Genomic DNA, 27,468 nt, shown 5'->3' on the forward strand with positions numbered 1-27,468 from the left:
TTTCAAAATGGCAGGGAAAAAATCCTAAAACATGCCAGAGAGAAAAAGCAGTCTACAAAGAAAGGATAAAAATTAAGAACACTATCAGGACTATAAATAGCAATATTGGAAGCTAAAACAACTGAACAATGAATTCCCAATTCTGAGGGAAATTAATTTTCAACCCAACAATTCCTATCAAAGGACAAAATAAAGACATTTCAAATATGACACCTCAAAAATTTACATCCCATCTACCTTTGATGATGGAGGATATAGTCCATCAAAATAAAATAGCAAATCAACACTGAGGAAAATGCAAGGATCAAGTATGAGAGAGAAGACACTTTCCCTGGACAATGGTGGAGGGAAGTTCTGGGGCTGTAACTGTACAACTTGACCTAGAAGCCATCTACTCCAGATTGGAGCAGGAGGATGGAGGGACTTCACAGTGTGTTTAGGAAGAAAAAAAAGGAGGGAGGGAGGAGATTATTATCAGATAATGTATTTGATCATCAAAATTATAGAGAATCTAGAATGTAGAAGAATCAACAACAGAGAAGTTTCAAAACTAAGTAAATGATAAACAAAAAGGCATATAAGTTAGAAAAGGTAAAAGTATACACTTTGGTTCAGCAAGTAAAAATACTCACCTTGTTAAAATAATGCAAACAATGGTACTGATTTAATAAAAAATTATAATAGTTATAATAAAGTGAGAAAGAAAAAGTTGAGAAAAAAGAAGTGAGCAGGTATCTAAAATGGATAAATCAAGAAATAACAGGGCTTCCCTGGTGGCACAGTGGTTGAGAGTCTGCCTGCTGATGCAGGGGACGCGGGTTCGTGCCCTGGTCCAGGAAGATCCCACATGCCACGGAGTGGCTGGGCCTGTGAGCCACGGCCGCTGAGCCTGCGCGTCCGGAGCCTGTGCTCCGCAAAGGGAGAGGCCACAATAGTGAGAGGCCCGCGTACCGCAAGAAAAAAAAAGAACAGCATAAGCACTTTATCTAAATTACGGAACTAAAAGAAACAGTAAAAAAGTAGAAAGTGGTAGGGAATGTGCTTGGGGTTGGGGAGAAATAGGACAGAAAAGTCATTTTATGTTATATGCTTTTTTAGCTTTAACTCTGTTATCTATGGCTTTTATTAAAAAAATAATTTCAAAATCTTTCTGCTTATTGTGTAAAGAATGAATTGGAAGGAACAAGGATGGATAAAGCAGACCACTTAGGAGGCTGCTGGAACATTCCAGAAGAGAGATGGTGGTGGTGTGGCCTATGAGAGCAGTAAGGATGGTAGAGATGGAAAGATGTGGAAAGATTCAAGATATATCTTGGAGGCAAAATTAACACTTCTGGGTGATGGATGAAATGTGTATAAGGAAGAGAGTGGTACTAAGGATCACTCCCAAGTTTCTGACATATATCTGGGATGGTGCTTTTACTGCTATGGAGACTTCTGAGGGGCAGAGTGGGAAGGGCAGAACACAGAGATTTGGAAAGGAATACCATGAGCTCAGTTTTGAACATGTTCAATTTGAAATTTCTGTGAAAGAAATGGTTTTGTTATTATAAATAATGCTTCAATGAGCAAATGATGGCTTTCTAAAAAAGGTACATGGCTAGAAGAAAATCAAGGATGAGTTAAGAATGGTCTCAACTAAGACGGAGCAACAAGAATTTGATTTACCCTCCTGCTTTATTTAAACAATACGAAAGGAAAAGAAACTTTTTCAGGTATTAGACAACAAGGAGCACAGGAGAGAAGAGAAAAAAACCAGAATGAGCTCTTTGTACCAGCTTACTGCCTAGAAGTAGTTCGGGGTGGGGAGGGGGCAAACAGAGTCAGGTCTCGCTGAGTTGAGAGATCTGAGGTGGAATCCAGGGAGGGCAAGATGGCTAAAATTTGTGGGTCAGAGTACCAGAGAGAAGAGAGCTCCACAGAGAGATCTGGAGATCTGTAGTTATCCGCTGGGATCTGGGTGAATACTGATCTGTGCATTTGTGAGGGGAAAGTCTTCCTAATACACAGGGTATTGAGAAGAATCCCCAGAAGGAAATTAGCCCTGGACTAATGGTGGCTCTGGACCTGCCCTAACAGAGCTTAAAAGCAAGTGTCAAAAGGATCCAACTGATTCCAAGTAATATGACTGAAAAATTTGACAGAAAAAAAGCCAATGCTACTTTTTTAATTTATTTATTTATTTTTGGCTGTGTTGGGTCTTCGTTGCTGTGCACGGTCTTTCTCTATTTGTGGCAAGCGGGAGCTACTCTTCACTGCGATGCGCGGGCTTCTCACTGTGGTGGCTTCTCTTGTTGTGAAGCACAGGCTCTAGGCACGCAGCCTTCAGTAGTTGTGACAAGTGGGCTCAGTAGCTGTGGCTCGCAGGCTCTAGAGCACAGGCTCAGTAGTTGTGGAGCACGGGCTTAGCTGCTCCGCAGCCATGTGGGTCCTTCCCGGACCAGGGCTCAAACCCGACTCCCCTGCACTGGCAGGTGGATTCTTAACCACTGTGCCACCAGGCAAGTCCCAGCCAACGCTACTTTAAGGAATACAAAAAGAAATCCAGCCACCAACAATGAAAAATTAACAGACTCTAGCATTCAATCAGAAATTACCAGACATAAAAGAAGCAACCCATTACCAGGAGTAAAAGGGGGGAAAAAGTAGCAGAAGCAGAAATAACTACAATGATAGAATCAGTAATCAAAGATATTAAAATATCTATTATAAATACACTCCATATGTTTAAGAAAGGAGAGAAAAAGATAAAAATAAGGAAGAAAAAACTGAAGATTTATGTATTTTTTAAAAGTCCAAAATCAAACTTCTAGTGATGAAAAATACATCTGAAATGAACACTGGATGGGATTAACAGCAGATCAGCAGAAGACCAATGAACTTCAAGACAACAATGGACACTATCCAAGATGAAACATAGAGAATAAAGACCGAAAAAAGGAAGAGAGCATCAGTGATCTATGGAAGAATAACTGTGGCTCTAACATATATGAAACAAGCCCAACAAAGGATAGCTCTGGGAAGGGACACCAAAAATTATTTGAAGAACTAGTGGTTGAAAATTACACAAATCTGACGAAAACCGTAAACCCACAAATCTAAGAAACACCATGACCCTAGAACAGAATAAACCTAAAGAAAACTATGCCAGGACACATCAGAATTAAATGCTGAAAACCGGGATAAAGATAAATTCTTAAAAGGTTAACAGAGAAAACATTCAGAGGGGAAAAAACAGAAGAACCAAGGTTAACAGAGAAAACATTCAGAGGGGAAAAAATAGAAGAGCCATAACGGACTTTTCTGAAATTATGCAAACCAGAAGACAAGAGAAAGACATCTGAAAATTACTGAAAAGAGGAAAAATCTAGAATTCTTCACATAGCTGCAATATCTTTCAAAAATGAAGGCAAGATTTTTGTAGACAAAAGGTAAAAAAAAAAAAAAAAAAAAAAATTATCACCAGCAGACCTGCACTATAAAAAGGTCATATGAAGTTCCTCAGATAGAAGAAAAAGGGTATCACATGGAAAGTATTCTTACAAAGAGCAGTGAAAAATGATAAATGCGTGGGCAATTATAAAAGACCATTTTTCTTATTTTTTAATATTTAAAAAGACAATTATTGTTTTAGGGGAAAATAACGTTGAGTTTTAGCATATTTGAAAGTAACACATATGACAATAGCACAAAGAACAGGAAAGGGGAAATGGAACTATACTGTTTTAAGATTATTATACTATGTGTGAAATGGTATACTATTTGAACACAGAATGTGAATAAAGTTAACGTCATACACTGTAACCCCAGAACAACCACTAAAAAGACAAAAGTGGTAATAGCTAGTAAGTCACAGGTGACAATAAACGTAACTGTAACAAACAAACCCCCCTCAATTTAAAAGAAAAGAGGGAAAAGAAAAAAAACAGAGCACATAGAAACCTTAAAATAAATACCATATAAAAAACAAATACCAAGGTGACAGATTTAAACTCAACGACACTGATAATCACATTAAAAGTAAATGGTCTGGGCTTCCCTGGTGGCGCAGTGGTTGAGAGTCCGCCTGTCAATGCAGGGGACGCGGGTTCGTGCCCCAGTCCGGGAAGATCCCACATGCCGCGGAGCAGCTGGGCCCGTGAGCCATGGCCACTAAGCCTGCGCGTCCGGAGCCTGTGCTCCGCAACGGGAGTGGCCACAACAGTGAGAGGCCTGAGTACCGCAAAAAAAAAAAAAAAAAAAAAAAAGTAAATGGTCTATCAACTATGTTGCATGCCAATTTGATATTATCACTGTAAAGCAATATTACACTTAGAAACCTAATTGTTTTCCCATAATCACTGAATTCTCTGATATCTTTTTTCCAACTTCCTAGCATTTCCTCTCTGAAGTATCTAAATTAACTGTCCTGGATGAAGTTTCCTTTAAAAGGCAATGTCTATAAAGTCCTATGGCTTCAACATATTCAATTTTGTTTTGAAAGGTAATAAAAATAGTGAATTTCTATTCCTACATCTAAACCACTGGAAAAAAATAAAATAAATAATCTAATGGAAGCAACCTAAATGTCCATTGACAGATGAATGGGTAAAGAAGATGTGGGGTGTGTGAGTGTACGTGTGTGTATGTAATGGAATATTACTCAGCCATAAAAAAAGAATGAAATAATGCCATTAGCAGTAACAGATGGACCTAGAGATTATCATAGGAAATGAAGTCAGACAGAGAAAGATAAATATCATATGATACCATTTATATGTAGAATCTAAAAAAGTGATACAAATGAACTTTCCATTTACTCTTAAAAAGGCTCGTCATTTGTAAAGCTTGCATGTCAGAACCCACCTTACATAAAAGAACTTAGCATGCTTTGCCAGCAGTGTTTCTTTCAAAAAGGAAAGGAAAATGTAACTAAAAACCTCATTTAATCATTACACAGAAGCATCTTCTTAAGAGTTATGTTATAAGAAAAATCAAGATACTTTTTACCAAATAAAAAACTTAGCAGTCTGCCAAAACTCACACAAGAAATAGACAATCTGAATAAGTCTATACCTATTAAAGAAATTGAATCAGTAACTAATAACCTTCCAAAACAGAAAGCACTAGGGCCAGACAGGTTCACTGGTGAATTCTACCAAACATTTTTTCTAGTTTTACTGAGGTATAACTGACATGCAACACTGTGTAAGTTTAAGGTGCACAGCGCAATGACTTGACTTACATAATATTACCACAGTAAATTTAGTTAACATCCATTATCTCATACAGATACCCAAAGAAAGTTTATTTTCCTTATGGTAAGAACTCTTATGATCTACTCTCTTAACAACTTCCAAATAAACCATACAGTAGTGTTAACTCTAGTCATCGTGCTATATACCACATCCCCAGTACTTACTTATCTTGTAACTGGAAGTTTGTACCTTCTGACTACCTTAATCCAATTCCTCCCCTTAGGTTGTTTCCATGTCTTGGCTATTATAAATAATGCTGCTACAAACATGGAGGTGCAGCTATCTCTCCGACACAGTGCTTTCATTTCCTGTGGATATATTCCCAGAAGTAAAACTGCTGGATCATATGGTAGTCTTACTTTTAGTTTTTTGAGGAACCTCCATACAGTTTTCCATAGTGGCTACATCAATTTACAATCCCACCAACAGTGCACAAGGGTTCCCTTTTCTCCACATCCTTGCCAGCATTTATCACTTGTCTTTTTGATAACCATTCTAACAAGTGTGAGATATATCTCATTGTGGTTTCAATTTGTATTTCCCTAATGATTAGTGATGTTAAGCACATTTCCATGTACCTTTTGAACATGTTTGGAAAAATGTCTGTTCAGGTCCTTTGCCCAGTTTTAAAAGTGGATTATTTGGGGATTTTTTGCTATTAAGCTATATGAGCTCTTTATATATTTTGGGTATTAACTCATCAGATATATGGATTGCAGATAATTTTTCCCATTCCACTGGTTGTTTTTCATTTTGTTGGTCATTTCTTTGGCCATGCAGAAAATTTTTTTGTTTGATGTAATTCTACTTGTTTATTTTTGCTTGTGCTTTAGGTGTTATATCCAGAAAGTCATTGCCAAAACCCATGTCAAGGAGCTTTTTTCTTGACATCTGAGGAAGAAATTATACTAATTCTCTATAATCTCTTTCAGAAGATAGAAGCAGAGGAAATATTTCCTAATTCATTCTATGAAGCCAGCATTACTCTAATACTAAAATCAAACAAAGCCATTGCAAGAAAAGAAAACTACAGACCAATATCTCTAATGAACATAAATGCAAAATCTTTAATAAACTATTAGCAAATCGAATCCAACAATGTATAAATAGAATTATACACCATGACCAAGTGGGATTTATGCCAAGTATGCAAGGCTGGTTCAACATCCAAAAATCAATATAACCCATCACATCAAAAGGCTGAAGAGGAAAAATCACATGACCATATCAATAGGCGTTAAAAAAAAAAAAGCATGACAAAATCCAACACTTATTCATGATAAAACACAGTAAACTAAAATAGAGGGGAACACTTCCTCAAGTTTTTTCTTTTTGGCTGTGCTGTGTGGCTTGTTATGATCTCCCTGGTGGTCTAGTGGTTAGGGTTCAGCGCTTTCACTGCTGCGGTCCAAGTTCAATCCGTGGCTGGGGAACACTTCCTCAACTTGATAAAGAGTATCTACAAAAAACCTTCAGCTAACAACATACGTAATGATGAGAAACTAGAAGCTTTCCCACTAAAACAGGAACAAGGCAAGGATGTCCTCTCATAACACTGCTTTTCAATATTGTACTGGAAGCCCTAGCTTATGCAATAAGACAAGAAAAGGAAATAAAAAGTGTACAGATTGGGAAGGAAGAAATCTGTCTTTGTTCACAGATAACATGATCATCTCTACAGAAAATCTAAAAGAAGTGACAAAAACTCCAGAAACAAATAAACAATTATAGCAAGGTAAAGGACACAAGGTTAATGTACAAAAGTAAATTGTGGGCTTCCCTGGTGGCACAGTGGTTGAGAGTCCGCCTGTCAATGCAGGGGACACAGGTTCATGCCCCAGTCCGGGAAGATCCCACATGCCGCGGAGCGGCTGGGCCCGTGAGCCATGGCCGCTGAGCCTGCGCGTCCAGAGCCTGTGCTCCGCAATGGGAGAGGCCACAACAGTGAGAGGCCCGCGTACCGCAAAAAAAAAAGTAAATTGCTTTCCAGCAGTGAGCATGTGGAATTTGAAATGTAAAACGCAATACTATTTACATTAGCACCAAAAAATAAAATACTTACATATAAATATGACAAAATATGCACAGGATCTATATAAGGAGAACTACAAAACTGTGATGAAAGAAATTAAAGAAAGAAATAAGGGGAGAGACATTCCATGTTCATGGTCAGGAAGACTTGATCTGTCAAGATGTCAGTTCTTCTCAGCTTGATCTATAGATTCAATGCAATCCCAAACAAAATCTCAGCAAGTTATTTTACGGATACTGACAAACTAATTCTAAAGTTTATATGGAAAGGCAAGAGACCCAGGATACCCAACACAATATTGAAGGAGAAGAGCAAATTTGGAGGATTGGTGCTACCTGACTTCAATCCTTACTGTAAAAAGCTCCAGTAATCAAGACAAGGTGGTATTGGCAAAAGGACAGCAAACAGATCAATGAAAAAGAATATAGAGCCCAGCAAGCGACCTATATAAATATAGTCAACTGGTCTTTGACAAAGCAGCAAAGGCAACACGATGGAGAAAAGATAACTTTTCAATAAACAGTGCTATAACAACTGGACATCCACATGCAAAAAAATGAATCTAGACCCAGACCACACACCCTTCACAAAAATGAACTCAAAATGGATCACAGACCTAAATGTAAACTGTAAAAGCCTTAAAAGATAACATAGAAAAAACTCTAGATGGGTTTGGTGATGACTTTTTAGATATGATAACAAAGGCATGATCCATGAAAGAAATAACTGATAAGCCAGACTTTATAAAAATTAAAAATTTCTGCTCTGTGAAAGAAACTGCCAAAGATAATGAAAAGATAAGCCACTGACTGGGATAAAATATTTGCAAGACATATCTGATAAAGGACTGTTACCCAAAATATACAAAGAACTATTAAAACTCAACAGTAAAAAAACAAAAACTTGACTGAAAAATAGGCCACAGACTTTAACAGATACCTCACCAAAGAAGATGTACAGATGGCAAATGAGCGTATGAAAAGATGTTCCACATCACGGAAATGCAAAATTAAAACAATGATATACCACTATACATCTGTAAGAATGGCCACAATCCAGAACACTGACAACACCAAATGCTGGTGAGAATTCAAGAGCAACAGGAATTCTCATTCACTGCTGAATGTGAATGCAAAATGGTATAGCTACTCTGGAAGACAATTTAGCGGTTTCCTACAAAACTAAGCATATTCTTACCATATGATCCAACAATCATACTCCTTAGTATTTACCCAAAGGAGTAAAAAACACATGTTCACAAAAAAAAAACCGGTACATGAATGTTTACAGCAGCTTTATTTATAATTGCAAAACTTGGAAATAACTAAGATATCTGTCATTAGGTGTGGAAAATAAACTGTGGCACATCCAGACAATGGGGTATTATTTAGCGCTTAAAAAAATGAGTCACCAAGCTACGAAAAGACATGAAGGAAACTTAAATGTACATTACTAAGCAAAAGACACCAATCTGAAAAGCTACATATTGTATGATTCCAATTGTATGACATTCTGTAAAAGGCAAAACTATGGAGACAGTAAACAGATTAACAATTGCCAGGGGTTGGTAGGGGAGGGATGAAAAGGCAGAGTACAGATTTTCAGGGCAGTGAAACCATTCTGTATGATATTACAATGATGGATATGTCATTATACATTTGTCCAAAGCTGCAGACTGTACAACACCAAGAGTAACGCTAATGTAAACCATGGAGTCTGGATGATAATGATGTATCAATGAAGGTTTATCATTACAACAAATGTCCCAGTCTGGTGTGGGGTCTTGATAGTGGGGAGGTTGTATGTGTGGGAATGAGGGTAAATGGGAACACTCTGTACTTTCTGCTTAATTTTGCTGTGAACCTAAAACTGCTGTAAAAAAAGTTTATTAAAAAAACTGATAAATGATACAAACAGGCAATTCAAAAAAGAAACTGAAATGGCCAGTAAAGACATAAAAACATAGTTATCTTTATAAACTAAAATGAAATACTGTATTTTTTCACTCAGAGAAGCAAACACTAAAAACTGACAACATTCAATTGTTAGTGACAACTTGAGGCAATGGGTTTTCACACACTGACGGTTGGAATGTAAACTGGTATAACCACTTGGGAGAGCAATTTGACGGTATCTGAAATGAATTATGTGTACACTTAAAACACAGCAATTCTACTTTCTACTTCTACACAAACACAAAAGAGAAATTCCTCCACACTCGTGCAAAACGGCATTAAGAAGATACCTGCACAGCAACTGCAGGAACATTTTGTTTTTGGATATACACACTCACAGATGTGGATACATGTATGGATGTTTACATATTTTCAAAAGTACTGGAAAGATACATATTAACCTTATGCAGTAGTTGCTTTGTGAAGGGAGATTAGAGGAGAATATGAATCAAGAACTTTACCTATATTATTCTGACTTAAAAAATAGTTTAGCAAAATGATAAAATATCAGCTATTAATTCTAGATAATAGGATTTAGGTAAATGTTACATAATTCTTTATATTTTTCTGTATTTTAATTTTTGTCTTAGAAATTCCATTAAACATTAAAAAAAAACCTTGTAATTTGAGTCATCAGAACAATACAGTAACGTCCTGTATCTCCCCCAAATCTATGGTACAATGGAGTTATGTACTAATGGTAATGACAATGGTTCACATTTTCTCTGATGGTTGAATATTTCCTGTCATATGACAGAATTGGGTCAGCCAAAAGTAATCTACATCTCATTTCAGAAAACATAAACAGAACTGCTACAAGAGTTTTCAAATTGTAGACTGGTTAAGGACGACAACACTCATGGTCATTTCCTTAGGAGCTGTGTCAGGCCTTCAAGGAAGGAACACAATCTGCCTGAATCACTAAAATTGAATATTGACTTACGTTGAAGGAAATACTACAAAAGCTACATCACTCTGCAAATAATTGCCTGTTCTCTTCTCCTTCCCATAAAAATAAAGTCATCAGAATGAGGTATTAAATAATAATATATATTTCTAATAGGGAAATACTAGACACCTCCTGTTCTACCTTAACTCAACATTTCTTTACCTTAAAGTAATATAAAAACTTTAAAGAATAAAGTAATATTTTCACAAATACACAAACACAGATAGCTCACCCCAATCCCTACTCCTTGAGATAAACTCAATGTCAGTCATCAGTCATATACATATCATGCAACTCATAATTTCATGAATTTATCTAATACTTACTAAAAGTCTTACAGATGTCAGAAACAGCTTTGAAGACTCGGTCAGAGAAATTCACTTTCACCTTCACATACTTCATGTTGGGAAGTTGCAGGCGGAGCAGCTTGTGCTGGGGGGTGAACTGAAGCTTAGCATCTGCCTGAACGCCATACTTGTCCAAGGTCCAATGTGTCTTGAGGAGCCAAGTTCTCTTCTTTTCCCACCACAGAGCGTGGTCAGACCAATCTTTTTTTACATCTATTAAACAAACAAACAAAACACTTCTAAAAATCATCAAGATCACCTTGAGAGAAATCACAAGCAGAAAACTAAATAACTGGGTATTTAATATGATCAACTAATTAAATACTAAGTGCCTGTTTTGTGATAGGTACAAAAGAAATACTAAATAGCTGAGAGAACATTCTGCCCTTGAAAACTAGTATAGAAGGGAGCTGAGGCAGAATACACAGGGTAACCTAGTAATGCTTAAGGGGGGACACACAATGAGGAAGAGAGTAAGTACTCTCTGTAGGCATTCCGAGAACAAAGAGAACCCTGGGGACTAGAATCAGAAGGATTAATGATGAGGCGAGTTGGTGGATTCTGAGCCCAGCCTCGAGGAATGGACAGTATTCTGATGATAAAATAGGTGAGAAGGCTGAGATATATGAGGCTGCAGAGGCATGCTGAGGTTAATCAGTGGTGAAAAGTAAGATGGAAGCAATGTGAACAAAACCCAATATCCTAGGTAAAGAAGAGACTGGAAAAGAAAACATCCACGAGTAACACTTAATAACTTATTAAGAGAAAACAAAAACAAAAAAACTACACTCCCAACCACACACCCAAATACATTCCAAGAAAAGTAACTTATAAGTCACACTGTCCAACTTTTTTTCCCCAATATATTTCGGTACAAGAGAAAACATTAATATCTGTTATACTCTTTAACATCCTTATGCAATTAAATTAAATGAAAATAAATTTATACCAAATAAAGAGTATAATTTACACAAGATATGGCTACCCCCAGATATAGCAGATCATAACAATAAACTTGCAAATAAAAGCCAACTTTAGCGAGTTCTTAAAGTAGCAATAAAAGTAAAGACTTTTTGGATCAATTATATGATAAACTAAGAACCAAAAAAGGGGGACAGGATATTTTTTTAAAAAAACAGTATTAGCCAAACAAAGCTTTCCAGGGGAAGAAAATAAAAATGAAAAATATTATCATGATTCTGCTATAAAGTTCATCTTAATACAGTTTTAAAAAGAATTGTTCAATTTTAAGAAGATAAATTTAAAAGTATACACTAACCTGAAATTTCTTTTTTAGCACCTGTCTACCAGAAAGCTTCAGAGTAAAAAATCAAACCACCACACTGATTATGAGCCTAGAAACACTTTCTATAATGGTGAAATTTACTTGATATAATTAACTTCTCCTCATTATGGAAGAAACACATCACAGGTGGGAAAAAGACTTTCGATTCCCCCAGCCATTTTTAAAAAATATTTTAATTAGTAAGTACTTTAATGGGAGAACTGTAATTACTTGTGATTATATTGCCATTTTGAAATTTCAATATTTGTTTTGGGAAAGCCCAGTCAATTATGTTATTTGAAGTTTGGCTGCAGAAATACATATTTTACAACTACTTACTTAGTTGTGACACAATGTATATAGTACCCTGCATCTTAAATTATTTTCCAGCACAGAATTTATCAACTAACTTTTAGAAACAACAAATCTGATCTAGCTCATAAGAACACAACCAAGGTTGGGACCTTTTCATATACTGTGAGGTAAATGTCACACACATTACAGATGGTTTACTTTTTTCTTCAGGAATAAAGAACCCAAGGCAGAAAAAGATAATTTGTAAAGAATGATAGTAACCAAGCAGAGCAAGGCTGAGCTGAACTGAATTAATTGTAGGTAGGTATCTAATACTTTCTTCCTCATATCTCAATCCATTCACTTCTGCTCCCAATATCAACCATTAAGGAAGCTACAACATATATTTCCAGTGGGGGGAGAAGAGAGGAAAAAGCTGTACATCGCTAATAATTATAATAGTTTTGTAAATACTGACTTAAGTCATTTGGGTTCCCTTTGACTTAAATCAAAAGACAATCCTGAAATAAGAACTTTGGCACAAGTAGCTTATTTGGGGTGGGGGTGGGGGGACCCCAGGAAGCATACCTGAGGGGATTAGGAAAAGCAAAACAGAGGGAGAAAAGTCTATTAAGGATTCATTAACTTCTGTGGATAACTGGAGTTCAGTCCTGTGAGATATCCTCCGAGGAATTACACAGAACATGACTTAGAATTATCCCCCTAAGGAAAGAGAAAGCTGGGGCATCTATCCAATTCCTTGGTTGAGGGTTGCTCCTAGGGCCATTCAATTCCCAGCATTTCCCCAGCTGCCACGCATGGGCTGGCCACCCTACACTCAAGCAGTTAACTCACCAAGGCTGAAATATTTACTACGTGGACTTTTTACAGAAAGACTTTGTAGGCCTGGATGCAATAAAATCTCAACTTTGCATCAATTAGGCTTCAAACGCTGACCTCAGAAACAGGTACTTCCCGTGATCTTCCTCTTTAAAAATTTAACCCTCCCCATCAATTCCACCTTGGGTTTTTTACACCAAAGGAACGGCACCCCTGCATCCAATAAGAATAAACATTGACAAGAAGGACATATAATCCAAAGATTGTGTACTAGAAACCTATGAATAGTTTGTTTACCCACAGAAAGAGAGAAAATCTTTTACTGACTGGCAACACTGGTAAAATCAGTCTTTTTTACCCGCAGAAAATAGTAGATAAGTAACAATATAGGAAAGAAAAATTACCCCAAATAAAAGCAGAAACAGGACACCAGAAAAGATCTGAAGTGTTGATAGGGCACATGCCAAGAGACAAAAACAGAGAAAAGCAGGGATTCTGACAGCAAAAGAAGTAGTCAGTGTTAGAAGATGGAATGGTTGGACTATGGGAGCCTGTAACATATGTTCAAATAGTATAATTTTTGGTAGCATTCTTGAAGACTCAAAATACCAGCAACCTAATCAGCATTAATTATAAGGTAATCACTACTACAGAACAATAACAAACAGCATCTATAAAATATTCATTAATTCCACAAATATCTACTGAACATTTACCATGTGCCAGAAGGCACTATTCTAGTGCTAGAGATACAGTGATGAGAAGAACAAAGTTCCAGCATCTTTGAAGAAGGCCAATATGACTAGAATTGAGGAGGTGAAGCATCAGAGATCTCGGCAGAAGCCTTGTATATTATAAAGTCGTTTAGCTTTTATTATGTGTGTGAGAGAAGCCACTAGAGCAGTGTTTTTCAGCTTGTTTGGCATTAGAATTATCTGAGCAACTTTTCAAATAGAGTAATGCCTGGACTCAGCCCAAACCACTCTGGGTGTGGGTCTAGAAATCGATTTTAAACAGGGGAGTGATTTTTTCCTCTTCTCTCTCACATCTTCTTTTGCTCAAGACAATCCCTCCTATATGAAATGATTATGTTCCAAAGTTCCTTTAAGTCTTAGAATTTAGATTTGCCACAAAGAAACATTATAAATAGGTTCCAAATCAGACTGTTACTCAAATCTAAAATAGTCCAAAGTATACTACTAGCAATATTACACTAAACTGATATCATAAGGCTTTTGCAGAATATATGGCTGATGTTCAACTAGAGATGTAAGGAAAACTGCTAAGTTGCACCTGAAGACTGTGGGTTGGATGGAGAGGAAGAAAGACAATGTTGCTGGTTAAGTTGTGAGCGAGACAAGGGCTTCCTGCTAAAGTAGGGCACTTGGCTACTCCCTCGTCATCCTTCCATAAACTCCAGGAATTAACTGGCCTCCTTCCTCTTTCCCAGCTACAATTTGTCGTCTTAAGCCAAGGTTTCTTTCCTCTACTAAAGCTCCTAAAAACAGAAGCACTTTACCTTCTGCTTTCCTCTCTAATTCCTGAAACATACAACTACTCTGATGTTTCTAATGAAATGTTATTGCCAATAATGTGTAAAGACAAGGTCTACAAGTAAAATTAATGCTTAAGTTTAAAAAATTATCTCTATAATGTTATCCCTAATGTTTATTGAAATGTAAAGGACATTAAATATTAATTTCGCTTTTCGATCACATCATCTTTTGTTCTTAGAACTCCTCACTCTCACTCTTTTAGGTCTCTCTCCTCCCAAACTCCTTTTAATTTCAGAGGTGAGGCAGCTGAGGATACTGCTCCCTTGTTTTTAGGATGTGCCCTCGTGTTCTTGTTTTTAATCACTCAGACCTTCAAAAAAGGAAATAGGCAAAATGGACGAAGTGTTGCTCTTCAGGTACACAACCAATAAATGAATCAATAAACATTTTCCAAGGACCTACCATATGCCAGACACTAAACTAGGCCATGGGAATATATAATTAGTTTCGTAAGAATTCCTATCAAAGAGTCACTTACAGTCCAAGTGAGGGACGCAGACAGTGGCAGAAAGATCAGAATCCAGTTCTAATAGGTATCTAACTGATATCTCAACTGAAGAGTCAGCATGAGAAAATAGGCTCACAGACTAAATTTATGTTCGCTCAGCTCTGCCCAAGGTTAACAAACTCTGTCTCCCAGGCACACAGAGACCTGGTATTTCCACTTTATTTAATAATTTCTTTACCTCCCTACAGATGTCCAATCTGTCCTCTTCCTCACTCCTAAATACCTATTTCCTATAAGACTGCTAGTTCATTAGGGTCTCAAAGAGCTACAGGGAAATAGTCACTCAAACCACTCCATTTCTCTGTTCCAATACCATCCATACTTTGGAATGTCAATTTATTTATATATAATGGACCCCAGTCCCCTCCATACACCAAGAAGCTAATCAATTCAAGATATATCCTAAGAAAGATAAGGATTACACCAGATAATTAAGGACTAGACCATGGAAACTGTGATTCAAGTGAGGGTTAGTTTCAAGAGGTCCTTCCTAGAACCGGCCAACACTACAAAGTGAGTCATCAGTTCACTCTCAAAACACCAAGTGTGAAGGAATATTTATATTATGCATGTCTTTAACTGATTTAACAATGGCAGCTACAGACAATAAAACTCAAAAAGGTTATGGTTAGTAGCTATTTTACTATTTGAAGAATGAGTATAGTACTATGCAAAATTAAACTGAGTTCAAAAAAAGTGAAGAACACAAACAGGTATCAACTGCAAAGACACAATTTAGAAAAATAATGTAATTAACCACTTTTGATTTTACATTAGAAACTAGAATTATATTATAAAATGAATACTCTATCATCTAAAAATAATTGAAATAACTTCCAAGTCATTCCTCCCTTCTTTAAGACTGTTCTACAGAGACCAGAAGTAAATTCCTCAATTATTTTTAATCTTATCGTAGAAGAGTAACCCTCCCTTCCAGACTACGCTTCATTCTAGAGGAATAATCCCCAACAGATTCTCAGCAGTGTATTCTATACTACATTACTACAAGGCTATCTATGACTGAATCAGTTACTATAATAGGATTATTAGTATACTAGAAAGAAGTATATTCCTGATTTTCCACAGCTATGAAAAGCAGAAACAGACTGCTCTAAAAAAGTCCCAGAGCTCACTCAGCTGACATACACTTTTGTTAATCAATAAAATGAAAAAAGGAAACACTAGCAATGAAGCACATAAATATTCCAGAATTCAGTAACTGTCCCCTACTCACCCCGTCCATTCAACATATTAAGGGAGACTACACCAAGATCATATAAATAGTAATTATATTAACCTAATCTTTAAATCTTTAAAATTGAATATCTCTCTCCAAGGTCTAGTTTCTTCCTCAGTTTTTCTTTCTATCCAAATACTATGGAATTTACCTCTCAAACAGCTGTTAAATTTGTCCCTTCCTTTCTTTTTATTACACTGCTTTAGCTTAAGTCCTCAGCATCTCTTGTCTGAACTACTATAATCCCATTTTTTACAAAACTATCTGAGTTATCTTTTAAAATGCAAATTTGATCATTTTACTTCTCTACGTAACTTTACAGGTCCTTCTGTTGCTGAAGTGTTTTATCACCTCTTAGCAGGTTACACAAACCTTAACCATCTGTGCCCCACACTGCTTGGCTATCCCCAGGTACAGCTCATGCTCTGGCCCAGTTTGTGAAACAACTTGATGTTTTGTGCGTCCTGGATTGGATACCTTTCTCTTCCTCCCCTCATCAAGCTGACAAAATCCTACACAAAAACCAAATATTACCATCTCCAAGCCTTCACTGACCCTCCTGTTAAAGCAGTTACGTACATCTTAGCACTCTGAATAATATACCACACTTCATTATAATTGATTTTATGTAACTACCTTCTTCCACTCGATTATGGGTCTTTGATCTTATTTATCTTGTACCTCAAAGGCAGAGCCCAGGGACTTTCCTGGTGGTGCAGTGGTTAAGAATCCACCTGCCAATGCAGGAGACACGGGTTCGATCCCTGGTCCAGGAAGATCCCACATGCCGCAGAGCAACTAAGCCCGTGCGCCACAACTACTGAGCCTGCACTCTAGAGCTCGCAAGCCACAACTACTGAGCCCTCATGCCACAACTACTGAAGCCCATGTGTGCCTAGAGCCCATGCTCCACAACAAGAGAAGCCACCGCAATGAGAAACACGTGCACCGCAAGGAAGAGTAGGCCCCGTTCGCCGCAACTAGAGAAAGCCCGTGTGCAGCAATGAAGACCCAACATAGCCGAAAATAAATAAGTAAAATAAATAAATTTTTAAAAAGGCAGAGCCCAGGGCCTGGCACATGGAATTAAACCAATAAATATTTGTAATATGCAGGCAATGTGTAAACTCTTAAGTGTATACAGGCAAATGAAAAAATAATACAACTGGTATTTACTGTACTGTAATTTAAAACATTAGAAATATTGAGAAGTGTTACACTTCTTTGTAAAAACTTACCAAGAGTAGTTTTATTCATTTATTTATTTTCGCTGCACCAGGTCTTGCTGCATGAGGGATCTTTAGTTGCAGCATGCAGACTTCTTAGTTGAGGCATGTGGACTCTTAGTTGAGGCATGCATGTGGGATCTAGTTCCCCGACCAGGGATCGAACCCGGGCCCCCTGCATTGGGAGCGTGGAGTCTTACCCACTGGACCACCAGGGAAGTCCCCAAGAATAGTTTAAATACTACTTGTCTATGCCCTGGAAAATTACCATACTCTTTCTAGGTTTGGATCAATTTCCAACATTTTATCCTGCGTACTTTCAATGCCATGCTATATCTCCGAGAGTTCTTTTAATATGCAGTTTTTTGCTGGTGTCACTTCCTCTGAGACATCTTTGTCTTTTTTGTCGTAACACTTAATCTCATTTATGTCAATACGTTTGCCTTCACTAAATTCCTCTGGCTGTGTATCTAGAGTCTCTCAAATGGCAACAGCACCCGCATTCCCATGGTGAGCTGTTTCTTCTATAACTCCATTTATGCTTGATTCAAATTTCAGTTCTGGCATCACTACTTTTTGGATTTTTCTGCTGAACACTTACCTTTGTTGGCCAATTCCCTCTTTCAGTTATCCATTAAAAAAAAATCTCATGAGTTTATCAGTGGGAGAAAAAGAAGCAACACAACTACGTATGCTGTCTTATGCATGAACACAAATATACAGTAACCAATCATGGACAGACTGAAATATGTGATATGACTGGTCACTGATCATGATACACATGTTACTGACACAGTGAATTGTAGACTGAAGAGCTAGAAGCAAAGTTGGTACTTTATGCAGTTACTCAAAGTATGGTGGTAACTAAAATGTGAACCATGTTGTTGGATAACTGGTGTTAACTAAACCATGATAACTGAAACATGTGCATACTGAAACTGTGCAAAATACTGATGGTTTCTAAAAATATGATATGTCCTTTTCTTAAAAAAAATGTTTTTCATCTGTTAGCATAAGCAGTAAACTGCTTCAAACTTTACATATCATTCAAATTGCCAAATTATTTCAATTAAAGTACCCCATTCAATTTTAGCTTAAGAAAATTATTGGTTTACATTAAGACTTCAATGACTGGCTAAAGCAGATGCATCACCCAGTTTTCAAAAACATTTAGAAACTAAACTCCTGATTAAAAAGTGACTCACTGATGTTTCTTTGACATAACTAACTTGATTAAAAATTAGGAATTCACTCATCAAAACAAAACAAAATCAACTAAGTTTACAAATGGCCTTCTGAAGTTACTCACAAACCCAAAATAATGTTTATCAATTTCAATATCAATTATTTCCTATTATAAAATATACTAACTCAAAGTAGTTGAGGAGCTTTACCAGATGACATACATGCATGCAATTACAGAGTGCGCACAAAGAGAAGTCATGTCAATTATTCATTTCCAGAGGGTGGGTAACTTTCTATCCAATCCAATGGCATACTACTAATTTTGTTCAACTTGACTTAGTTCCTAGAAGACTGGACTCAGAGTCCATGCAACGTCAACATGTAACAAATTCTAAGAGAGTTAACATCAAGGCTGAATGTATCAGTTAATATTTGACTCACAGAGGTAATATAACTGGATTTGTCTTTTAAAGTTGGTCAAAGGCACTAGCTATTCTATAGTTCAAAAAAGAACTTAAGAATATTTTATTGGCTTTGACATTTAAAATGTATCTCAGAAACAAATTCTAATACAGGACTGGAGTGCAGACTACTGAAAAAATATTTCTTGGAATCCAAGAGGCTTACTACTGCTTGTATCTTATGTTACTGACACATATGTACATGATGAACTCCAAATTTGTAAAGATCTAATGTCTCTTCCAATTTAAAATCTATTATTGGTATCTCACAGCTCTTAGTACAAGTGTTTTAAACCTGGTTTACAACGCACTTCAAGCACTTGCTTATTTCTTAAGCCTGTCAAGTCACGGGTTCCCCAGGACCATTCCTCCATCATCATTAGACTTCTTTCAGTTCCTCAAATGGCAGCCTTCCCTTGTTCCCATGCTCTCATGCTGGGACTTCTCATCTTCTCCCAACCTGCTGTTCTTTTATCCCATGCCCCCACGCTAAGATCCTCTGTCACTCTTCTGGCTAATTCCTACTCCACCGTCAGCCCTCGTTTTAAAAGTAATTTCCTCCAGAAACCCTTCCCCATTGACTAGGTCAGATTCCCCAGTACATACTCTCAGAACTATTTCAATTATCCTAACACTCATCACATTATAACAATTACTTATTTAAAGACTGTCTTGCCCCTAAGACTACAAGTTGAATGAGTGTAAGGAATAAGCTAATTTTGTTCACTTCCTGTCTCTCTCATTCATAGTATGGTATCTAGCATTCAGCAGGTTCTCATTTAAAACATTAAGTGGGTGCGTGAAGGAATAATAGAACAGAATATCATTTCCTCACTTACTTAACTATATCTTTCCTCTCTATAATTATTATCTTCTACTTCTCTAAGCTAGTCTCCAGAACACCATAAACACCGCAGTCCTCAATCCAGAATGCCTTTCTTCCTAACTTTTCACCCTGGCCCTCTTTAAATAAAGCCAGTCTCTGTTCATGCTTCTAAATCTCCACCACCTTCCTGTACCACTTATTTGGCACTTCACAACCAGACTGTCAACTCAAAGCAATCTTCTGTTTCCATTTTGGTACTAGAAAGCTGCTCACGTTTTGAGTGGGGACGATGTCCCATTACCTAATATAATGGTTGGCCCTCCATAAATGTTTTGCTTGCTGCTACTACTGATGAGGTCAAGTTCATGTACCTCTTTAATCCCCACAAAAGTCTCATGTTATAAACCTCTCTAACCTACTGAAAACAGAATATGAGTGTACAGACTTTAGGTAGGAATATTTACATGCGAATGTCTCCTCTTGCTCTAAAGCCCCTCTTTCCTAGTCTAAGTTCTTTAAGGCATTTATTCCCCAAACGCATAAGGTAAGATATTTAATAGTGAGATATCCCAGAGGTCCATTAGGACCCTCAATAAAATAACACCAGTTACTCTAACAGAACTTACTATGTGCCACTGTGTGCTTTACACATAGGTATTCATTTAATCTTCACAACAACCCTATGAGGTAAGTATACCATTATCTCCATTTTACTTGTAAGGAAACTAAGTCACAGCAATGCTAAATAACTTGACACAAGGTCACAAAGCTTATAGGGAGTGAAGCCAGTATTTAAACCCAAGGCAGTGTGGCTTTGGGGAATATTTTCAGAGTTCAGAACCATTAAACAAAACTTCCAACAGCAAGAAAATAAGAAGGGGTTTCTGGTTAAGTATTACATAAATACAATGAAAATGAATTAGCCTACTTCAATCCACAGTTCAAATTTATGTTTTAGGTTTACATAGTATTTGAAGGACAACTGAGGATAACATTTTTTTGAGCTCTTAATATAGGCAGTCTACTTATTACCAGGGATTCTGTTAATACTTTTAACACCATACTCAGTTGGTTAACTGAGTAACTCCAAGAAACAGGGAAGTAAACTAAGGTTAAGGTTAAATGAGACTAATAATCAGGAGAAGTTAAAATAACTTGCCAAGGTCATATGTAACTCGAAGTGGCATGTCTTAAGACTTAAGTTCTTAAACACTAACAAAGTTCACCTTTTAAAGAAGGCACTTGCCTAAACCAGAATATTAAATTTATTGGAAATACCCTCCATTTAAGCATAGTTTATCTATAATTTTGTACATATTGAAGCATAAAATCTACTGCTTCTAAAACATGTTATACTTTTTAAAAATATTACCCATAGTGATGCAAGTTAGCATAATAAAGTTAAAATGCATTCCTAATATGGTAGAGGATAAATCAGTACTATTTGGCTTACCTTTATAAATGAAACTTTCTCAATCTTTTATAAAATATTATTTATCTAGCTCAGTAAAAGGGAACATTTTACACAGCTACATTTCATCATCAATATAGCTACATTTACAAAGGCTATTCTAAAACACTTCATATATATTAACTAACTGAATCCTTATAATAATCCTAGGATAAAGATACTATCATTATTCCCATTTTACAGATGAGCAAGCAGAGGCACAGACAGGTAGGTCACAGAGCTGCACAGCTAGAATATGGTAAAGTCAGGACTGTGACACAGTCAGGAGGCCCTCCCACAGTCTGTGGTCCACAACAAGGGCATTCTATCACAGCAACAGATTTCATCAACACCTTGCATAAAACCTTAAAATGATACAGCAATTGTTTGCTTTCTTCAAGTTATTTTTAATTTCAAAGGTTATGAAATTCAGGAGCTGCATTAAGGAACAATAAGCCGGGAGGCACTTATCCAACAGACATCTTCATCTACAATAAATAATGCTGGCACTTGATTGGTGTTTTATTTATAACCTTGAGCATTCCATTAAGAAAAGATATCAAAACCATCAATACACTGATGCTTTAACATCACAATTGATCTTTAAAATACTTAATGTAGTTTTTAGTTACAGCATAATATAAGATAGGTAAATATCTCAGAAAAGATTCACTACAGATTCCAAAGCAAATGTCACCTCCTCTGGGCCGAAGGTTATCGGCTCCATAACCTTGAAAACTGTATAAGGGTTGCCCAAGGATACACTGAAACTGGATGGTCCTTATACAACTAAATAGTAGATAATCGAGTCTGAAAACTGAATCGTGAAAGGAAAGGAAACTGAAATGTAAACTCCACATTTCAATGATTTATTGCTTATCTTCTTCTCTTAAGAACACTGATTCACTTAGAAGCAAAATTATTGAAACTGAGAGAAAATATCAGAAAATAAATTTTCGAAACATTTTACCACGTAACTCTGAGTCACTATGAATAAATAGTGTAGTATTCTCAATGAAAGAAGGTAGACCAGGATTCGAATAATGACCCTTTATACACAACAGTACTGTTTTAGCTTATCTTCAGGTTTAGAGAGAGATCATATTTGAAAAATTTTCAAAGAACTCTAATAACATTACAAAGGTAAGGGAACAAACATAAATGAAGGCGTATTCTGTGTTTATCTATATTGTACAAATAAGGAAACTGAGATCCTTAACGTGAAAACCCTGACTTAAAAAATTTTTTAAATCACACAGCTATTAAGTGGGATGGTCAGGATGGTCAGGATTGGAATCCAGACTTAATTCTTTCTATAACATTAAACCCTAAAACGTTTATTATTCAATGATGCTTTACTATAGATCTATTTTTATGACTAAAGTTCTAAAAAATCTAACTTTTCTAGTAAATCGATGGTAAATCAGTTTTCATTGGACTCTTATTTTACACCTCAGATTCTACCAAATTAAAGTTGTAATTACATTATTTTAAATTGATATGATGCAATTATTTCCTTTCTAATACATTATCACTACTGTACCTCACATATTCCTCCTTATTAACATACAAATAGACAGAAGCTATACAACTTACAGGACAAAATCTCTGAGACCTTGCCTAGGCCAATTTCCTTGCATGAGACAATTTTTTAAAAGTTCAATCCAGAAAAGAAAAAACTTGATAAAATGGACTTCCTCTAAATTTTGCTCTTTGAAAGATACTGTTAAGAAAATAAAAAGACAAGCCACAGACTGGGAGGAAATACTGCAAAACACATATCTGATAAAGTACCTGTATCTAGAATAAAGAACTCTTAAAACTCAGTAAGAAAACAAACACCACAATTTAAAAAAATAGGCGAAAGATATGAAGACTGTTCACTAAGATATACAGATGACATATAAGCATGTGAAAAGCTTCCCATCGTTAGTCATTAGGGAAATGTGAATTAAAATCATAATGAGATACCACTACGTACTTTATTAGACTGACTAAACAAAAATAAAAACAAAAACACCTGACAAATACCAAGTGCTAAGGGAGGACTGAGAGCAACTGGAACTCTCAAGAAAATTTTTTTCAATTCTTATACCATGCTGATAGGCATGCAAAATGATGCGGTCACTTTGGAAAAGCTTGGCAGTTTCCTAAAAAATTTAAGCATAGGGGGATGGTGGGGGTGGGGGTGGGTGGGATGAACTGGGAGATTGGGATTGACATGTATACACTAACATGCATAAAATAGATAACTAATGAGAACCTGCTGCAGAAAAAATAAAATATAATAAAATTCAAAAACTAAATTTAAGCATATACTTAGGATACTACCCACCAATCCCTCTCCTTGGTAGTTATCCAAGAGAAATGAAAATACACATTCATGGAAATGTTTACAACAGCCCAATTCATAATCTCCCCAAACTGGAAACAACACTGGTAGACTGGAAACACTGGAAACAAGTGGTAGATGGATAAACTGTGGTACACATCCATACAATGAACTACAACTCAACAACAACAAAAAACTACTGATACACACAAATCTAAAATGTATTATGCTAAAAATATTTTTTAAATAAAATAAAATGTATTATACTAAGCAAAAGAAACCACCCTCAAAGCTACATGGTTCCATTTATATGACATTCTAGAAAAGGCATTCAGTGGTTTTTAGAAGCTGGGGTTGAGGGGATGGGCTGATTATAAAGGAACACAAAGACATTTTTTGTAGTGTTGTGAAAGTTCTATATCTTGATTGTGATTGTTTTACATGACTGCATGGGTTTGTCAAAACTCAGCACATTATACTAAAAAGTATGAATTTTACTATATGTAAATTATACCTCAGTAAGCTTGACATTAAGAAAAAATTAACAAGCAAAAAATGCAATAATTATGCAAAATTTTGTTACAAATGAATTATACTGGATATGAATTTGTAACCACAAACCCAAGTGTAGAATGTCACATCTCATTTAAAAAATTATTTTATAATATTCTTTTAGAATATTTGTTTACCTCACACTGGGCATATACCATTTTGTAATGTACAGTGGCATCAGCATTATTAATTTTTATTTCAGTAATATAATTATTTAAATAAAAATACTGAATATGGGGCTTCCCTGGTGGCGCAGTGGTTGAGAGTCCGCCTGCCGATGCAGGGGACACGGGTTTGTGCCCCGGTCCAGGAAGATCCCACATGCCGCGGAGCGGCTGGGCCCATGAGCCATGGCCACTGAGCCTGCGCGTTCAGAGCCTGTGCTCCGCAACGGGAGAAGCCACAACAGTGAGAGGCCCGCGTACCGCAAAAAAAAAAAAAAAACTGACTATGTTAGCTTTTGTCTTAAACCACTTTCATCAGTTTCTAAATGGGATTAACGTTTTCATATGCCAAAACACAATTTTGTATCATTCCTTTGTTATAAGTGAATAAAAAACATACTACTGAGGCCTTCGTGGTTATAAATTTTTCAAATCTCTGGAATACCATCGTCCACTTGTTGGTCCATTCCATTTCAGAAATCTCATGAAAACAGTAGTTAAATAGCTCTTTTAAATAGCTACATTACAGGGGCAGGTGTGTTTGGAAGTGAGCGAAAGAGCGGAATGATAGCTATTTTCCTTGTTGTTTAGGGGGTGAGAGCACAAAGCAGTCCCAAACTAGGCTCCTTCTGAGAAGTACAGTTCTCCACGATTAAAGCTAGAACCTATTAAACAGTCTAGATTATATCTTAACTCCTTTCAAAAGGAGTCCCTCCCTGATCCCCACCCCCAGTTCAGGGTATTCAGGGACTTTCAATGCCACTCTCATTTGTATAGCACAAAGAGTCCATGTAATGCATTTTCACATGTAGTATCTCTTTTCCCACCAAGACCTATGAGAAAGTTTTCTTAAATTTGCATTTTACAGATGTCAAAACCCACTCAGCAGATTGGATTAGCTGTCTAGTGATCACACAAACCAACATGTGGCAGAGCCAGAATATTGTTTATTATTCTATGGATGCATTAACATTTACTACAGTCTAAAGACAACCCACACTATGGGAAATCTATACCCAATGATGTCTAAAACTATTATCTATACCTTATCCGATAGAAAGCTAAAAAGAAAACTGAACTTTAAAGATAAAAGTGTATGAAAAAGAACCTATAAAAATATCATTCTAGGGCTTCCCTGGTGGCGCAGTGGTTGAGAGTCCGCCTGCCTTTGCAGGGGATGTGGGTTCGTGCCCCAGTCCGGGAAGATCCCACATGCCGCGGAGCGGCTGGGCCCGTGAGCCGTGGCCGCTGAGCCTGCGCGTCTGGAGCCTGTGCGCCACAACAGGAGAGGCCACAACAGTGAGAGGCCCGCGTACCGGGGAAAAAAAAAAAAAGCTAAGGAACTGTTCCATAGGGTGGCTATGAAGTCTGAAAACAGGTACAATTGCTTTACATGTATCTTAATGTAATATTAATAGGCCACATATTACATATTCTCCTATGGTTCCAAACTTGGTAGCCATTGTGTATATTAAAGGAAACTAAGTAAAGAGGTCAATTTAGTGACAGTTAAATGTAGAATGAAATCCTGGATGGAAAAGACAAAGGCCAATACTGGAACAACTGGCAAATCTGAAATACGGATGCATGTCAGACAATTAGTATTGAACATGTTAGACATGTGAGTACTGAATCAATGTTACATTTCCTGAATTTGATAACTGTAATGTAATACCTAAGAGAAAGTCCTTGTTCTTAGGTGATACATATTTTAAATACTTAGGTATGAAGGGTTATGATGTGTGCAACTACCTCAAATGGTTCCCAAAACATGTGTATGTGTTTACGTGTACAGAGAAATCAAATGACAAAATGTTAACTGATGGTCTAGATGAAGATTATAGTGTTCACAGTTATTATTCTTGAACTTATAAGTTTGAAATTTCAAAAAATAATTAGTTGAAGGTAAAAAGCAAAACTTTAAATTTTCTTTCAATTTTCTTCAATAGCTAATAGACGTTTCCGACAAGATCTTTTCTAAGAAACTGAATAAAAAAGATATATTCTTTCTAGTGCCTCTATAAATAAGTTAACTCTAGTTGGAATCAAACAGTATTTGTTGATCTTTTAAAAACTGTGTATAAAACACGGGAGCAAACCACACATAATGTATCCAAGGAATAGCTTATACTTTATTAGGTGCTATGAGAATTTCAGTAAAATTTACATACTGCCCTTTATTTTAAGGGGCTTAAGATGTGCTGAGAAACATAAAATTCAATGTCCAGCTCCTGTGGATCATTAACAGTACTCTAAACACTCATAAGACAGTACATATTTAACTAAAATTTTCCTCACTCTAATATATATGATTTCACCATTAGGTGTTTCTCCCACCCCACTCCAAAAGATTTTCAAATTTATTTTTATCTTAATATATTTCACTACAAATGCAGTGAGGCTGCATCATGTAGACATTTCACTTCCATGAATTCAACCATAAGCTCTCAGGGGGAAAAACTGAGTATTTCAACAGCACAGCACCATTCCACAAAATAAGCATGCCTTCCCCAAGGAGCACTAAGCAGGAGTATAAGGGAGCTGTCCAGTAACTTATGTGTCTCTCCCTGTGTGCATCTTGCCAAGCTCTGATCCTAGTATTCAAAGTATTTTTGTGTAACAAAGCCCCTAATGCAAGCCAATTTCTTCATCTGGTGCTCAACTAAAGAAATTTATCTTTGGAGTTTCTGAAGGAAAAACTAGCTATTTTGCACTCCTGTGAAATGAATGTATGGAAACCATACTTCATGATGACTTTAAGGGATTTTTAAGGTCATCTGAACCAAAATCTTTTTTTGGGGGGAGGGGGCGGTCATCATGTGTGCTAAATTCACAGTTTAACTCAATCCTAACATGCAACTCCAACGCAAATGTACTCTATTTCATTATTATAGCAAGAACATGACACACTTTAAAGGAAGGATGACTTCTTTCCAAAGGCTACATCCAGAAACATATTCCTCAAATTTTCTAAGTCAACTCCATATATTTTTTTAGGTGCTCCTGAGTTTGCCAATTTACATTTTTTCCTC

The 27,468-nt window shown here is 36.5% G+C and overlaps 1 protein-coding gene across 2 annotated transcripts in view; it reads right to left on the reverse strand.

Annotated features, from left to right (window-relative positions):
* The window catches only part of FERMT2 (fermitin family member 2), a 90,203-nt gene that overhangs the window by 36,581 nt on the left and 26,154 nt on the right, over positions 1-27,468 (reverse strand). For both annotated transcript variants that reach the window (XM_029237677.1, XM_029237676.1), the window contains exon 3: positions 10,500-10,733. In XM_029237677.1, the coding sequence (XP_029093510.1) occupies positions 10,500-10,733 (234 nt within the window). The remainder of the gene's footprint in view (positions 1-10,499; positions 10,734-27,468) is intronic.

Source organism: Monodon monoceros, unplaced genomic scaffold (assembly GCF_005190385.1).
Source record: "Monodon monoceros isolate NGI ecotype Baffin Bay Population unplaced genomic scaffold, NGI_Narwhal_1 Super_Scaffold_21, whole genome shotgun sequence".
Taxonomy (NCBI): Eukaryota; Metazoa; Chordata; class Mammalia; order Artiodactyla; family Monodontidae; genus Monodon; species Monodon monoceros.